This window comes from Scyliorhinus torazame, chromosome 9 (assembly GCF_047496885.1).
Source record: "Scyliorhinus torazame isolate Kashiwa2021f chromosome 9, sScyTor2.1, whole genome shotgun sequence".
Taxonomy (NCBI): Eukaryota; Metazoa; Chordata; class Chondrichthyes; order Carcharhiniformes; family Scyliorhinidae; genus Scyliorhinus; species Scyliorhinus torazame.
The window spans coordinates 263,052,396-263,068,341 of record NC_092715.1 but is presented as its reverse complement, the minus strand read 5'-3'; the positions used below and the strand labels follow the sequence as shown (position 1 = coordinate 263,068,341).

The 15,946-nt window shown below is 51.3% G+C and overlaps 1 protein-coding gene across 2 annotated transcripts in view; it reads right to left on the bottom strand.

The window, feature by feature from the left end:
• The window catches only part of tbc1d2 (TBC1 domain family, member 2), an 80,366-nt gene that overhangs the window by 8,105 nt on the left and 56,315 nt on the right, over window positions 1-15,946 (bottom strand). The window contains exons 7-10 of one of the 2 annotated variants that reach the window (XM_072517364.1): window positions 14,356-14,466; window positions 9,560-9,744; window positions 7,203-7,706; window positions 2,023-2,143 (exon numbers count right to left, since the gene is read on the bottom strand). In XM_072517364.1, coding sequence (XP_072373465.1) covers window positions 2,023-2,143; window positions 7,203-7,706; window positions 9,560-9,744; window positions 14,356-14,466 — 921 coding nt within the window. The remainder of the gene's footprint in view (window positions 1-2,022; window positions 2,144-7,202; window positions 7,707-9,559; window positions 9,745-14,355; window positions 14,467-15,946) is intronic. The other variant, XM_072517365.1, reaches the window with a different exon arrangement.

The following is a 15,946-nucleotide window of genomic DNA, read 5'->3' as shown; positions in this document are numbered from 1 at the left end:
ATGAGTCCCATTCAATGTTGGGGAAGTTAAAATCTCCCATCACGACCACCCTATTGCTCCTCCATTTTTCTATAATCCGACTACATATTTGTACTTCTACTTCACGCTCGCTTTTGGGAGGCCTGTAGTAAAGTCCCAACAATGTTACTGCACCCTTCCTATTTCTTAGCTCTACCCATATTGCCTCAGTGCTCGAATCCTCCATCGTGCCCTCCTTAATCACAGCTGTGATATCATCTTTGACCAGTAATCCAACTCCTCCACCCCTTTTACCTCCCTCTCTATCCCTCCTGAAGCATCTATACCCTGGGATATTTAGTTGCCAGTCTTGCTGTTCCCTCAACCAAGTCTCAGCAATACCAATAACATCATATTCCCAGGTATTAATCCAAGCCCAAAGTTAATCTGCCTTACCTGCTACACTTCTCGCATTGAAACAAATGCACCTCAGACCACCTGTCCCTTTGCGTTCATCAATTCTTCCCTGTCTACTCTTCCCCTTAGTCACATTGAGTTTATTATCTAGTACCTTACTGGCTTTAGTTGCTGCCTCTTTACTGACCTCTAACTTCCTAATCTGGTTCCCATCCCTCTGCCACATTAGTTTAATTTAGCTTTATTCAGCTTCCACTTAAAAGCATCTACAGTATTCACCTCAACCCCACCCTATGGTATCAAGCTCCACATTCTCTTTTTTAAAATAAATTTAGAGTACCCAATTCATTTTTTCCAATTAAGGGGCAATTTAGCGTGGCCAATCCACCTACCCTGCACATCTTTGGGTTGTGGGGGCGAACCCACGCAGACACGGGGAGAATGTGCAAACTCCACACGGACAGTGACCCAGAGCCGGGATCGAACCTGGGACCTCGGCGGCGTGAGGCAGCAGGGCTAACCCACTGCGCTGCCGTGCTGCCCTAAGCTCCACATTCTCACCACTCTCTGAGTAAAACTGCTTATTGAATTTATTAATGATGTGATATTTATGGTCTCTAGCTCTAGACTCTCGCTAACAACGGAAACATCTCTATGTTTAACTGTCAAGTCCACGTATGAGAGCACATAGTCTCCATAGAATCCCTACAGTGCAGAAGGAGGCCATTCGGCCTATCGAGTCTGCACCAGCCCTTGCTCCGACAGAGCACCCTAAAGGCCCAATCCCCCGCCCTATCCCCATCTAACCTTTGGGCAATATCATCACGGCCAATCCACCTTTGGACTGCACATCTTTGGACTGTGGGAGGAAACCGGAGCACCCGGAGGAAACCCACGCAGACACGGGGAGAACGTGCAGACTCTGCACAGACAGTGACCCGACGCCGGAATTGAACCCGGGTCTCTGGCGCTGTGAGGCAGCAGTGCTAACCACTGTGCCGGAGTTCTGTCCAGAATGGAGAATCCAGCCCCTAGTCTCCAACTCTCCGTTGGGAACGTTTGTTGTCGATGTGGGAATGTTGATAATGAATGCAAACTCCCAGCATGGAGTCTTATCAGGGACACATTGGGAAATTACAAGCTAAAAAGCTTTGGACATGAATTGTACCCCAAGGAATATGTGCTCTCACTAACTGGCAAAGGGGTAAACCCTGTCCCTTTGAGGGGGGAACTATAAGGGGGGGATCTTGTAACGCAGTGGGCAAGGTTTAGTGCGCCCTCCGCACACAGTCTTGGACCTTGGATTGTGTCCCTCTGTAATACTCAGTCACGGACAATACTTTGGAAGACCAAGGTCTCATAGTGATGATGCAGATCCTTCAGAAAGCATCACACTCCATTTATCCAACCAATCGCTTGAAGAACCCACTTCAGCCTCGGCCCTTACAAGCATCCGTTCAGATAGAATGTGCACCCGCTGTATCACGGAAACAGGTATTCTTTATAAGTGCTCCAAGGACCTTACTTAAACTATGCCCTTCACCAGCGACAATATAATTAATATCCCTAACTCCTCTCCCACCCCCAAAAATGCTCCAGTACTTGTGAAGAATAGATTTAATTGATCAGAGAGAGACAGGTCCTGACCTGGGAGCCGGTGAGGGTCTTGCTGTAGTAATCCTCTGGCATTATACAGTCAACAATGGCCACGAGACACCAGAAAGCATCCTCCTCTTCTCGCAGGATCAATAACGCAATGGCCGCCAGTCTGTGAAAAGTCATTGTGATATTACTGAACGAGCAACGTCCTTTCTCTCAGTGATTCCCCCTCTTTTCCCTCCTGAGGTTTGCAACATCAGTTCAGATACAGGCCCAGGGTAACAGCACAGCGACAACAAACTGCATTTGTATAGTGCCTTTGATGTATCAAAACATGCTAAAACGCTTCATTGGAACAATCATCAAACAATGATGTTGATGCTGAACCACATTGGGAGATATGAGGACGGGTGATTAGAAGCTCGCTCAAAGAGGTTGGCTTTGGGAAGTCTCTTCAAAGACAAAGTTGGAGTGGGAGACAGACAGAGAGGTTGAGGGAGGAAATTCTAGAGCTTAGAACGTCAGGAGCTGAAAGCCCATGGCGGAGCGAGAAAAGCTCAAAATGCTCAAGAGGCCATAATTGGAGGACTGGGAATGCAATATCATAGAATTTACACCGTAATCTCCAGGCCACCACACATAGCTCCTCACGAGCATCTTCGAGGTCCCCGGGGATTCATTTTTCTGGGATTGTCGGGTCATACTTTGACCCGCCCATGGGATGATCATGTGAGCTCCCCATAGGAGGATACCGTCCTCCTCACTGAGCTCCTGCTGCTTCATGATGTCCCAGTCCCAGCTGCGACGACTACAATGACAGTCCCTGTCCAGGCCGGCTTTTACATAGCACAGTAATGAGCACCAGCTGGGCGGACCTCCACCCACTAGCGGGGAAGCTCGTATTCAACTGGTCCCACGAGGAGATCGATTAGCGTACGCCCATGGGCCTCGTGAGAGTTATCAAAATGTCTTTGAGCAGAAGTCTCCAGCTCAAGCAGTCTGCTTGACAGGATATGGCCTTGGGGCAGCACGGTAGCATAGTGGTTAGCACAATTGCTTCACAGCTCCAGGGTCCCAGGTTCGATTCCCGGCTGGGTCACTGTCTGTGCGGAGTCTGCACATCCTCCCCGTGTGTGCGTGGATTTCCTCCGGGTGCTCCGGTTTCCTCCCACAGTCCAAAGATGTGCAGGTTAGGTGGATTGGCTACGCTAAATTACCCTTAGTGTCCAAAATTGCCCTTAGTGTTGGTTGAGTGTATGGCAGCACGGTGGCGCAGTGGTAGCACTGCAGTCTCACGACACCGAGGTCCCAGGTTCGATCCCGGCCCCGGGTCACTGTCCGTGTGGCGTTTGCACATTCTCCCCTTGTTTGCGTGGGTCTCACCCCCCACGACCCAAAAGATGAGCAGGGTAGATGAATTGGCCACGCTAAATTGCCCCTTAATTGGGAAAAAAGAATTGGGTATTCTATATTTTAAAAATAAGAACCCGAGAGAAGACCGTACGGAAAAACTTGGACCATTGCAAGGGCAGGGAACCCGCCTTGGGAGAGACCACGGCAGGCACATCAATGGCTCCACCGCCCCTTGTGCCGCCATGCAGTCAACAGACACAACCCACCATCGGCCAGACCAACAGGACGGTGACGAGTCAGCCTCGGACATGTAAGTGAGGTTGGGTGAATTGCTTGTGTCGAGCATTAGTAACGACACAAAGGGCTGAATGGCCTCCTTCTGTGCAGTTAAGCGGTCCAATTAATCTTGAGCAAGATATGAGGGGGCCTTGAGACTAAGGAGACCCGCTCCCCCCCGTACGGGGATTGACCCTGGCGAGACCTTGGCGTTATTTCCACTATGTGCTATCCACCTGATCTCACCAGTCACTACTGGTCTATCTTTATACACCTTTGATAAAACAAACACCAATAAATTAAACAAAAGATCAAAGTTGGGAGGGTGTGACAGCCCCTGTGGGGGCACACTAACAGAAAGTCGAAATGTAAAAAGGAAACGTACAAAATCGAAACAAGATCTCATTACCGGGTGTGTTAATGCAGCCCAGTCCTCGCGATACCCACTGTTTGCAGGGTGCCTCAAGCAAGCCAGTGGACACGCTCTGCCTCCAAGGCCACCCGGCCACGGACGTAGCCGCTTAGAGAGGCAGACATTCAGACCAGATAACCCCCTGGACCACCATCTGCCTGGACCTGCCAATGGCCACCTTGTCCAGGCTCAGGAGCAGACTTACGAGGAGGTCCTTCTCCGTCCCACCTCCACACCGGGTGACCGAAGATCAGGGATGTGGGGCTGAAGTACAACCAGACGCTGAGGAGCAGCCCCTTCAAATAATGAAAATGGGGGCTGTACCCCCAGACAATCTACACAAACGTGGAGCAGACTCCCCCCGGCAGCAGAATAAACATGTGGCCCGGGAGTCCGTGAATCACCTTAATCTACGATTACACTGCTGTGTGCAACACGCTCCACAACAGGTCACTGATGGAGAAAGGGAGGTTCCCACTTAGAGAGCTCTTCAGTGAGGACCTCCCCCATCGCCAGAACAGAACGTCAAGAGGAGTCCTGACAGTGGAGGAAGGCAAGAAGGTGGAGGGTGTGTAGCAGCAGGCCGTACAGGATACCCTTCCCTCCACGGCGAATGGGGAGGCATGGAGGGCGAGTCTCTCTTTACAAGTACTCGAGATACTTAACCAATCAATGCTCTTCACCTGTGTATCCATAAACTCAATAGTACAATGAACACACCATTAATACACTCAGCACCTGGCATGAGTCATTATATAACCAATCTTGTATGGGAGGTACTTGGGGCCCCCCCTCTCGCAAGAATGCTGCATTAATTCCAGCATCTGGGGCGGGATTCTTCACTCCCGCGCCGAATGGCCGCGCCGTCGTGAACGCCGTTGAGGTTCACAACGGCGCGAAACGGCCCCGGTCCCGACCGATTCAGGCCCTGACAATGGGCCAGGATTGGGGCTGCGTCATCTACACGCGCCAGGCCTTGTCGCCCGCGTAAAAGCGGCGCCGCATACGTGACGCGGCCGGCGCCGCATAACGGGCGTCATCCGCGCATGCGTGGTTGCCGTCCTCTCTAAGTCCGCCCCACAAGAAGATGGCGGACGGATCTTGCGGGGCCGCGGAAGGAAGGAGGTCCTCCTTCAGAGAGGACGGCCCGACGATCGATAGGCACCGATCGCGGGCCACCCCACATTCCAGGTAAAGCCCAGTGCAGGATCCCCCCCCCCCCCCACCCCCCCCCCCCCCCCGCAGGCCCCCCCCCAGCGTTCACGCACCGCCCACGACTGCAGCGACCAGGTGTGGACAGCGCCGGGGGGAACCCGCCGTTTTGGCCTGGCCGCTCGGCCCATCCGGGCCTCAGAATAGCGGGGGTGCCGGAGAATCGCCATTTTCGGTGTCTCCGGCGATTTTCCAGCCTGCGGCCCGCGGAACTCGACGTGGCCGTTCCCGCCGCTTGGGAGAATCGCGGGAGGGCGTCGGACCGGCGTCCCCGGAAATTTTGGCGGCCCAGGCGATTCTCCCAACCGGCGTGGGAGTGGAGAATCGCGCCCCAGGTGTCCGCTGAGCGGGTGGCACTCTCATCTCAGAGATAAGAGGTTGAGGGTTCAAGTCCCACTCCAGACTCTCGAGTACATAAGCCAGGTTGAACCTCGCAATGCAGCCCCGAGGGAGTGCTGCACTGGCAGAAGTGCCATCTTAGAGATGAGACATTAAACCGAGGCCCTGTCTGTCCTCTCAGGTGGATATAATGGATCCTTGACCACAAAGAAGAGGAGTAGGGCAGCTCACCTTTGTGCCTTGACCAGTATTAATTCCTTAAGCAACGTCGCTAATCAAATATTATTACTGTTTTTTGGAGCTTGCTATGTGCAAATTGAGACACGCAGCTGGGGTACCGGAGAATCTCGCCCCAGTGTATTCCACCTTGAGCCTGGATTTGAATCTATCCCAGTCTGAGGCCATGAAAGATTCCTCCAACTCATTGCGTTGCCCAATCTGCTCCGCATTTCTCTCCCAAAGCCAGAACTGTTGGTGAGGACACTGATCCCACTCACTGGCTTCATTCCCAAGGAACCGTACCGGGGCAGGAGACAAACTCGAGTGGTTCGATCTTGGATTCAGAGAAGAAAGCTTCCTGATGCTAACGGTACCCGGCTGGTCCCTTGCCCATGGGAAGCCCGTCAATCTGCCAGCTCGATGCTGCATTGCAGCGATCACAGTAAACAGGGAGTTAAATAATACCAACTGCTTTGTGCTGGAATATCAGTGAGGAGGGTCTAAACAGGTCTGCAGGAATGACTCAGAATCGATCGATAGGCAACAACAGGAAATGCCGTGACGGTGGGGGTTGGGGGTCCTTTGTCCACATTCTACCCCACACCAATATCCATTCACACATCATTCCTCACCTTGTTCCTATACCACTGGTAGGGGTGGCATCAAGCGGCCCACCCAACAATGGATCAATCGAGGCACTTAAGTGGACAATAAACTCCCACTTAAGAGCTTCATCGGGCCTCCTCTGTGTGGTAATCACCACTGTTGTACATATTAGAAGATGTGTGGTAAGACCCTGTACTACAGGTATGGGGGTAGTCCCTACTGCTGGCTCCGCCCAGTAGGCGGAGTATAAATATGTGTGCTCCCTATACAGCAGCCATTTCACCATCTGCTGTAGGAGGCCACACACCTTAGAGTAATAAAGCCTCAGTTGTATTCAACTCTCGTCTCTGTGCAGTTGATCGTGCATCACTCTGGTATAGGCCCGGCGAGCAGCCATAGGCCGGATTTCCATGTGCCGATCTGGGTTGGCATGGAGAAGCCAACGGCCAGTATGCCACCTCCATTACCAGACCCGGCAACTTCAGGGAGGGCGAGGTGGTGGGGAGGGCGGCAGCAAAGTGAAATCACCCACGTAGTGAGTGAGCTCGGGCAGGGTGACGTGGCTGATGGGAGCCGTGAACAGCTCCATCCTAGCTGGAAGGGGGGGGGGGTGGCGGCAGCAGGGAAGGAAGTCTTTATTTTTTGCGTGATGTTTGTAAACTGGAGGTTTTGACAAAGCCTATCGCGCAGCAATGAACTTTTCGCCACCCATTGATGAAGCCGCCTCCCACCGCTCTAGATGAATCCGGCCCCGAGGGCCTTTATCTCTCTGTCTCGGTGTGTGTATAAAAGTGAGGTTAAGAAGGGATACCTGTTCAGTCCTTGGCAGTACCCGATACTGGGGTTTTGCCAGGAATAGGCCAGCAGTACGCGGCGTAGCTTCTGAACCATCTTGGAGGTCGGAGAGCTGAAGAGTCTGTTGTTGGTCAGAGTCCGGGGAAGATCTAACTCGATCTGCTTGGACGCCGCCTGGTCCTTGTTCTTGCACAGCTTCAGCAGCTCCTGGTAACGCTTCGAATCATGTCGCTCCCTTATGTGCCGAACCCGCCTATTGATGCACCACTTCCAAACGTGCTGCCGGCATTCCTTGAGGATGCCGTTCCGGATCATGGTCTTTAACTCTGGCGATGGCAGAAGCTCACCAAAGCTCCTTCCCGACAGATGGTTTGCCCATTTCACCTGGATGGCCTTCTCCTGACCTTCCTGGTTGGCTATCAGTTGCATGGATTTTTGTTCAAGCGCCCGGATTTTGGCCAAGAGCATTTTGTCCTGCACCGGGGAAGACACCATCTTGAAGCCATATTCATCATACTCACTGGGAGAGGGAGAAAGAAACAGAGATTACTGACGAACGTAACCGCAAGTTAGGAGAGGATAGAAACATTTTTCCAGCTCCGGCAATGCCAATGTCAGCTGTGGTTCAACAAGACGGGAGCTCGCTTTCACTTCAGAGACAGAACATTACAGGTTCAAATCCCACTCCTAGAGACGTGAGCACAAAACATCCAGACCCACCGCTCCCGGTGCAGTGCCGAGGGAGTGCTGCACTGTCAGAGGTTCCGAATCGCGGATGGCATTCAACCAAGGTGGACTTTAAAAAGATTTCACGTTATCAAGGAAAGGCGGGGGAGTTCACGCTGAGCACTGTTGACCCACCAGCCGGCATCCTAAGAAGGCTGGCCGTCACCACAGCGCTGCCTTTGGGATCTTGCTGTGCGCCAGTCGGGCGCTGTGTGGGGCAACTACGGGTCAATAAAGTTGCTCGTTGATTTTACGATTGTTAACGGGCCAGTTGATTGAATTTTGCAATTGTTAATTGAGCTGGTCAGATTGATCTGGTCACACTAGAGGACAGTAAAAAACAGTCACTGTAACCGTCAATTCTTTGAGCAGGACCTAGTTTGCTCAGCATTTCCCCGCTGCAAACACTCGGGTAAACTTCGATTCTCTACACATCGCTGCCTCTGGTGTTTGAGGTCTCCCCGCAACACCGGATGTCCTACATTCCAACAATGCTAACGCTTCAAACGGCCCTCATTGGCTGTAAGGTGCTTCGGGATACCCTGAGGCCATGAAGGATAATCGCAAATCCTTCTTCCTTCGATGAATATTTCCCCCAATTTTAATTGTTGGAAGGTGATCCTGCGAACAAGAAACTGCAAAGAGGCTGTGAGGTGAAGGGATAAATGGAACATCGGACTGCGGCCCCTGAGCCCGACTCCCTGGTCTATCAAAATGGCTCATTGGTGAAACAAGGAATATGCCTCAAATCAGTCACCAGCCATTATCCCGCCTCCTAGTGGAGGGCGGTGGAAATTCCTGTGGGAATGGGACTTAACCAGCTTTCCAGTGTCTGTTTTTCTTAATTATTTCGTGGGGTGAGAGAGTCACTGGCAAGGCAAGCATTTATTTCCCATAACCTATTACCCTCGATAGGATGGTGGTGATGTGCTGGGGGAAAGAGATGCTGGCATAGCTGCTGGCATAGCAATAATATCCGAGGCATTTCAGAGGCCCAGGCTAACGCTCTGGGGTCATGGGTTCAAATCCCACCACGGCAGAATTTAAATTGAATTAAATAATAAATCTGGAACATAAAGCTAGCCTCAGTAATGGCGACCATGAAACTATCATTGATTGCTGTAAAAGCCCACCTGGTTCACTAATGTCCTTTTAGGGAAGGAAATCTGCCGTCCTTACCCGGTGTAGTACCCTCAATAATGACACGAGAGTGTAGAATGGTAAATGACAGCTTTAATAAGCAGAGAACTAGTCAGTGACCGAGACGTGTGCTTACGAGGTGCTGCCTACAGGGCGTCACCTTATATACGGCTCCCTGGTGGGCGGAGCCAGAGGCGGAGTCCCCCAGGGTTCCAAACCCGGGGCATCACCTACATGGTGTTAAGGGTACAGTAACCATTCATCACACCCGGTCTGGCCTACACGTGACTCCAGACCCACAGAAATGTGGTTGACTCGTAACTGCCCCCTATGAAATAGCCGAGCGAGCCACCCAGTTCAGGGGCAATTAGGGGTGGGCAAGAAATGCCGGTCTCGCCAGCGATGCCCGCCTCGTACGGGAGAATGAAGAAACACACTTGGAGGCCCTTCACAGCAAAGAATGAGAGATTTTGCAAATTGGGATGCGCCGTCTCGTTCTCCACTCACTTCAGAAATCCACCAACTTGGTTCCCAGGTTTAGCTTTGACGTCCCATTTCGACTGGTCGGCGATGAGCTGCTTAACCATTTCCTGCTGAGACTCCTCTTGTTTGCTGGCGCTGTCTTGAAGCTTCCGAAGCATCGACAAGTACGTGCTCTCCACCTGGCAGTATTTGGCCTCTAAAGCCGCGCACTACAGCGAGGGAAGAAAGGGATTGAAACATCAGAAACGGTTGCCGAAAGAAAATGTATACAGCTGGCACATTGAACGTCCCGACAGAAAATCAAACTATAGGGCTGGAAGTGAGCACAAAGATCTGAGGGGCAAAGGGATTGGAATGAGGAGGTGAGGGGGAGAAACTGTCTCCATTGGCTGGAGGGCTGGTAACCAAAGGACAGGGGTTTGAGACAATAGAAGATTTGGAATTTCTTTTTGAACACCGAGTTACAATGATCTGAGACACGCTGCCTGAAAAGGTGGCGGAAATTCCTTTCATTAACTTCATTAACTTCAATTTGGGGCAGCACGGTAGCATTGCGGCTAGCACAATTGCTTCACAGCACCAGGGTCCCAGGTTCGATTCCTGGCTTGGGTCACTGTCTGTGCGGAGTCTGCACGTCCTCCCCGTGTGTGTGTGGGTTTCCTCCGGGTGCTCCGGTTTCCTCCCACAGTCCAAAGATGTGCAGGTTAGGTGGATTGGCCATGCTAAATTGCCCTTAGTGTCCAAAATTGCCCTTAGTGTTGGGTGGGATTACTGGGTTATGGGGATAGGGTGGAGGTGTTGACCTTGGGTAGGGTGCTCTTTCCAAGAGCCGGTGCAGACTCGATGGGCCGAATGGCCTCCTTCTGCACTGTAAATTCTATGAAAACACTGTAACAGTTGGGAGGTGTGGCTACGGAAGGGCTGGAGAGAAAGAGATGTGATTTGTTTCAAAAAGGAAACACTAGGTGGACTACGGCTGAAGCACTCTTCGAGGGGACTGCAGAATGTGCAGTGCGAGGAACTTTTACAATTTCCCCACCAGGGGGAAACTGTCTCACACACAAACACTCTCACACACTTCATTCAGCTCCCTCTCAGCCCCTTCCCTTATGACCAGCTGTAGTTCACAAATCGGGGATCAAAACAAAATAAAGGTAAAGAGTTGTGACTTAATCAATAAATTGGCAGCACAATTTCCCAGAGTAACTAGTGAAATGCCACAGGGATCAGTGCTGGGGCCTCAACTATTTACAATGGGCGGCACGGTGGCACAATGGTTGGCACTGCTGCCTCACAGATCCAAGGTCCCAGGTTCGATTCCCACCTCGGGCGACTGTCTGTGTGGAGTTTGACTTTCTCCCCCGTGTCCTCGTCAGTTTCCTCCGGGTGCTCCGGTTTCCTCCCACAGTCCAAAGATGTGCAGGTTAGGTGGATTGGCCAATGATAAATTGGCCATAGTGTCCGAAAGGTTCATTGGAGTTAAGGGGTTACGGTGATAGGGCGGGGCGTGGGTCTAGGTAGCGTGCTCTCTCAGAGGGTCGGTGCAGACTCGATGGGCTGAATGACCTCCTTCTACACTGTAGGGATTCTATGGGCGCGATTTTCCGGCTGCTTTGCGCTCGAGCGAGAGCATATCGCGGCCGGAGAATCCTGGAGTCCTCTCACGAGCTTCCCGGCAGCCTTCGCGTCTCGCGGGATTCACTGAAGTCTGGCGAGGCACTGCCCAGCTGGCGCGCTGCCAAGGTGCCTGGGTAGCACTTCCAGGCTGACTGGATGCCAGTGCAAGGTTGCTGGGTGCCAGGGTGGCCAAAGGTCAGGACCCGACTGGGGCCATGTCTATGAAAGGAGGGTGGAGGGGGAGTTTGAAGCATGGGGGAGAGCAGGGTAGGTAGGGCCCTCTGGGGGGGGGGGGGGGGGGGGCGATGGGTGGAGGTCCTGGAAGGGAGGGGGTGCTGTAAGGGGGATTGGGGTAGCCTGAAGAGGGGACCCCCTAGGGACCCATAGCGGGGTGTCCTCACTTGGGGAATGTGGGGTAGTGTCCATGTGTGTGAGGGGGGTGACATTGCCCATTGGTGGGGGGCCCACAAGCTCACTTAGAGATCGGGGCACCCTTACAAAATGGCGGCCCAAAATCTGAGTTCAGCTCCACCAGTCCTAAAAACAATTGTGGACTAAACTGGTGAAAAACTCCCCAGAACCCAATGACTACGTGTCATTGAATAGCAGCGGGGAACTCCCTGAAAACCCCGGCACAAATTGGGTGGGATTCTGAGACCCACCATCGGGCTGGAGAACCGCCAGGGGGCGGCGTGAATGCCGCACCGACGCCGGCTGCCGAATTCTCTGGCGCCGGTTTTTTGCCAGGGGCGGGAATCGCACCGGGCTGGTCGGGATCCGTTGGCAGCGGCCCCCCCCCCGGCGATTCTCCGCTCCGCGATGGGCCGAGCGGCCGCCCGTTTTCGGCCAGTCCCGCCGGCGTCAATTACACAAGGTTCTTACCAGCGGGACCTGGCTCTGCGGGCGGCCTGCGGAGTCCTCAGGGGGGCGCGGGGGGATCTGGCCCCCCGGGGGGGGGGGGCCACGGTGGCCTGGCCTGCGATCGGGGCCCACCGATTTGTGGGCGGGCCTGTGCCGTGGGGTCACGCTTTCCCTCTGCGCCGGCCGCTGTAAAGCTCCGGCATTGCCGGCGCGGAGAAGAAAGCCCCTGCGCATGCGCAGGAATCACGGCAGCGGTTGTGGGAACACGCTGGCGCTCCTGCGCATGCGCCAACTTGTGCCGGCTGGTGGAGGCCATTCGCCGCCAGTTGGCGCGGCGCCAACCACTCCAGCGCCGGCGTAGCCCCCGAAGGCGCGGAGCATTCCGCACCTTCCCGGCGGCCCGACGCCGGAGTGGTTCACGCCACTCTTCGGCGCCGATACGTCCCGCCCGCCGGATACCGGAGAATCCCGCCCATTAACTTTGAAATTTTGGGGGAGAATCCCGCCCTATATCAATGACCTGGATGAAGGGTCTGACCTGTCTGGTCGCCAAATTTGCTGATGATTTGGAATAAAATTATTTGGAGGCTACAGAAAGATTCTGCAAAGGGATACGGACAGGTTAAGTGAGTGGGCAGAAAATTGGCAGATTGAGCATAATGTGGGAAATGAGAAGTTGCCCACTTTGACAGGAAGAATAAATAAGCAGAGTACTATTTAAATGGACAAACCCTTCAGAATTATGCGGTACAGGGGGACCTGGGGGCCCTTGTACATGAACCACAAACGTTAGCACGTTGGTACATCAAATAATTTGGAAAACAAATGGAATGTTGGCCTTTATTACAAGGGGGATGGAGTATAAAAGTAGGGAAGTCTTTCTTACAACTGTGGGGAGCATTGGGTGTGGCCCCATCTGGACTATAGTCTATGGTTTGGGTCACCTTACTTAAGGAACAATATAGTTGCATTGAAAATAGTTCAGTGAAGGTTCTTTAGGCTATTCCTGGGGTGCGGGGGTTTGTCGTATAAGGGAAGAACAAGTTGTGCCCCTGGAGTTGAGAAGAATGGGGGGTGATCTTCTTGAAACACGAAGGGTTCTGAGATACCTTGACAAGGTGGACGCGGAGAAGATGTTTCTCCTCATGGTAGAATCTAGAACCTGGGGGCACCAGTTGAAAAATAAGGGGTCTACCATTAAGATGGCAAAGGGGAGGAATTTCCACTCTCAGAGGGTCTTCAGTCTCTGGTGTCATGTGAGAGTACCTTTAAGAAATGGGTGTTTAAGAAATGTACCTTTAAGAAATGGGTGTTTATCAGTGATGACAGAGTGTGAGTGGAGCTGGGCTGTCTGTCGGCTTTTTACTTTCGTTTTAGGCTGTTTGCTGCAGGGTGTGTTTTAGTTACGTTTTCAGTGTTGGAGCTGAAGCCAGACAAAGCAGATGTACTGCTGTTCTCTCTGCCATGAAATGACTATCTCTTGATCATTTGGTGAATTCAGAATTATAAATGTTTTCAGTAGTGAATGTAAACCTGATGTGCTTCTGTTAAAAGGTGTTTCTTTTGTCTTCTGGATGTTGTTTGGGATGTTATTAAGGATTACTTAGTGTTGTATTCTTTGGGGGTTGTATTTGAATTGATGGTTGCTAAGATGTTCACTGTATGTTTTAAAAAGGTTAACTTGAGTTCATGGAATAAACATTGTTTTGCTTTAAAAAATACGTTTCCATTTCTGCTGTACCACACCTGTAGAGTGGGCCGTGTGCTCCCCATACCACAATCTATTAAAAGTTGTGGGTCAGGTGAACTCCATGATACACTTTGGGGTTCTCTAAACACTGGCCCATAACATTGGCATTCTGTTCCCCAGAGAGTGGTGGAGGCTGGGTCATTGGAAAGAGGTTTTTAACCAACCAGGGAGTCGAGGGTTATCAGGGGAAAGGCCGGAATGTGGAGTCAATCAGATCAGCCATGATCCTATTGAATGGCTGTGTGGGCTAGAGGGGCCGAATGGCCTACGACTGTTCCTATTTCTTACGGTCCCGGCTGGAAAGCTGTTAGGGAGGGAGTCCCGGTCGCAATGTCTACCCTGGCCTGTCCCACTCAGCCACCCATACCTTGTTAGACGGTTTAGTTGCTGTGAAATGAAGAGTCTAAAGTTCTTGTTCCTTTCCACCAAACACCATTTATTTCACTTCCACAGCCTCTGCCCAAAACTCTTAACATCACACCACCTGACAGAGGCCACCTGAAGCCCCTTTACATATCAGTGTCAATTAATGGATACTTAACATAAAAGAGACAACTAATTGCAATGTCTCTTAACCCATTACTTAACATACCTTCATATCCAGAGCCTTCACCCGATCAGCAGTGGCCTGCCAAAGCTTGGTGACCTGGTAGACCTCAGAGTTTAAGAACTTGTTTTGGGTCCTGTAAGCTTCTTGATCGTCCTGTGGAAAAATAATTCAAATCGGTGACTTCAAAGTAACAACAGTGTATAATTTCTTATTTTTCTTATTTCTTATTTTTCATGGGGGACTTCAATATGCAGGTGGACTGGGTAAATAATGCTGCCAGTGGACCCAAGGAAAGGGAATTCATTGAATATTTACAGGAGGGCTTTTTGGAACAGCTTGTGATGGAGCCCACGAGGGAACAGGCCATTCTGGACTTAGTGTTATGTAATGAGCCAGACTTGATTAAAGATCTTAAAGTAACCCCCCTGTTCAAGAAGGGAACAAGGAAAAAGATGGAAAATTATAGGCCAATTAGCCTAACCTCGGTTGTTGGCAAGATTCTAGAATCCATTGTTAAGGATGAGATTTCTAAATTCTTGGAAGTGCAGGGTCGGATTAGGACAAGTCAGCATGGATTTAGTAAGGGGAGGTCATGCCTGACAAACCTGTTAGAGTTCTTTGAAGAGATAACAAATAGGTTAGACCAAGGAGAGCCAATGGATGTTATCTATCTTGACTTCCAAAAGGCCTTTGATAAGGTGCCTCACGGGAGACTGCTGAGTAAAATAAGGGCCCATGGTATTCGAGGCAAGATACTAACATAGATTGACAATTGGTTGTCAGGCAGAAGGCAGAGAGTTGGGATAAAAGGTTATTTTTCGGAATGGCAACCGGTGACGAGTGGTGTCCCGCAGGGTTCAGTGTTGGGGCCACAGCTGTTCTCTTTATATATTAACGATCTAGATGATGGGACTGGGGGCATTCTGGCTAAGTTTGCCGATGATACAAAGATAGGTGGAGGGGCAGGTAGTATGGAGGAGGTGGGGAGGCTGCAGAAAGATTTAGACAGTTCAGGAGAGTGGTCCAAGAAATGGCTGATGAAATTCAACGTGGGCAAGTGCGAGGTCTTGCACTTTGGAAAAAACAATAGAGGCATGGACTATTTTCTAAACAGTGACAAAATTCATAATGCTGAAGTGCAAAGGGACTTGGGAGTCCTAGTCCAGGATTCTCTCAAGGTAAACTTGCAGGTTGAGTCCGTAATTAAGAAAGCAAATGCAATGTTGTCATTTATCTCAAGAGGCTTGGAATATAAAAGCAGGGATGTACTTCTGAAGCTTTATAAAGCATTAGTTAGGCCCCATTTAGAATACTGTGAGCAATTTTGGGCCCCACACCTCAGGAAGGACATACTGGCACTGGAGCGGGTCCAGCGGAGATTCACACGGATGATCCCAGGAATGGTAGGCCTAACATACGATGAACGTCTGAGGATCCTGGGATTATATTCATTGGAGTTTAGGAGGTTGAGGGGAGATCTAATAGAAACTTACAAGATAATGAATGGCTTAGATAGGGTGGATGTAGGGAAGTTGTTTCCATTAGCAGGGGAGACTAGGACCCGGGGGCACAGCCTTAGAATAAAAGGGAGTCACTTTAGAACAGAGATGAGGAAAGATTTCTTCAGCCAGAG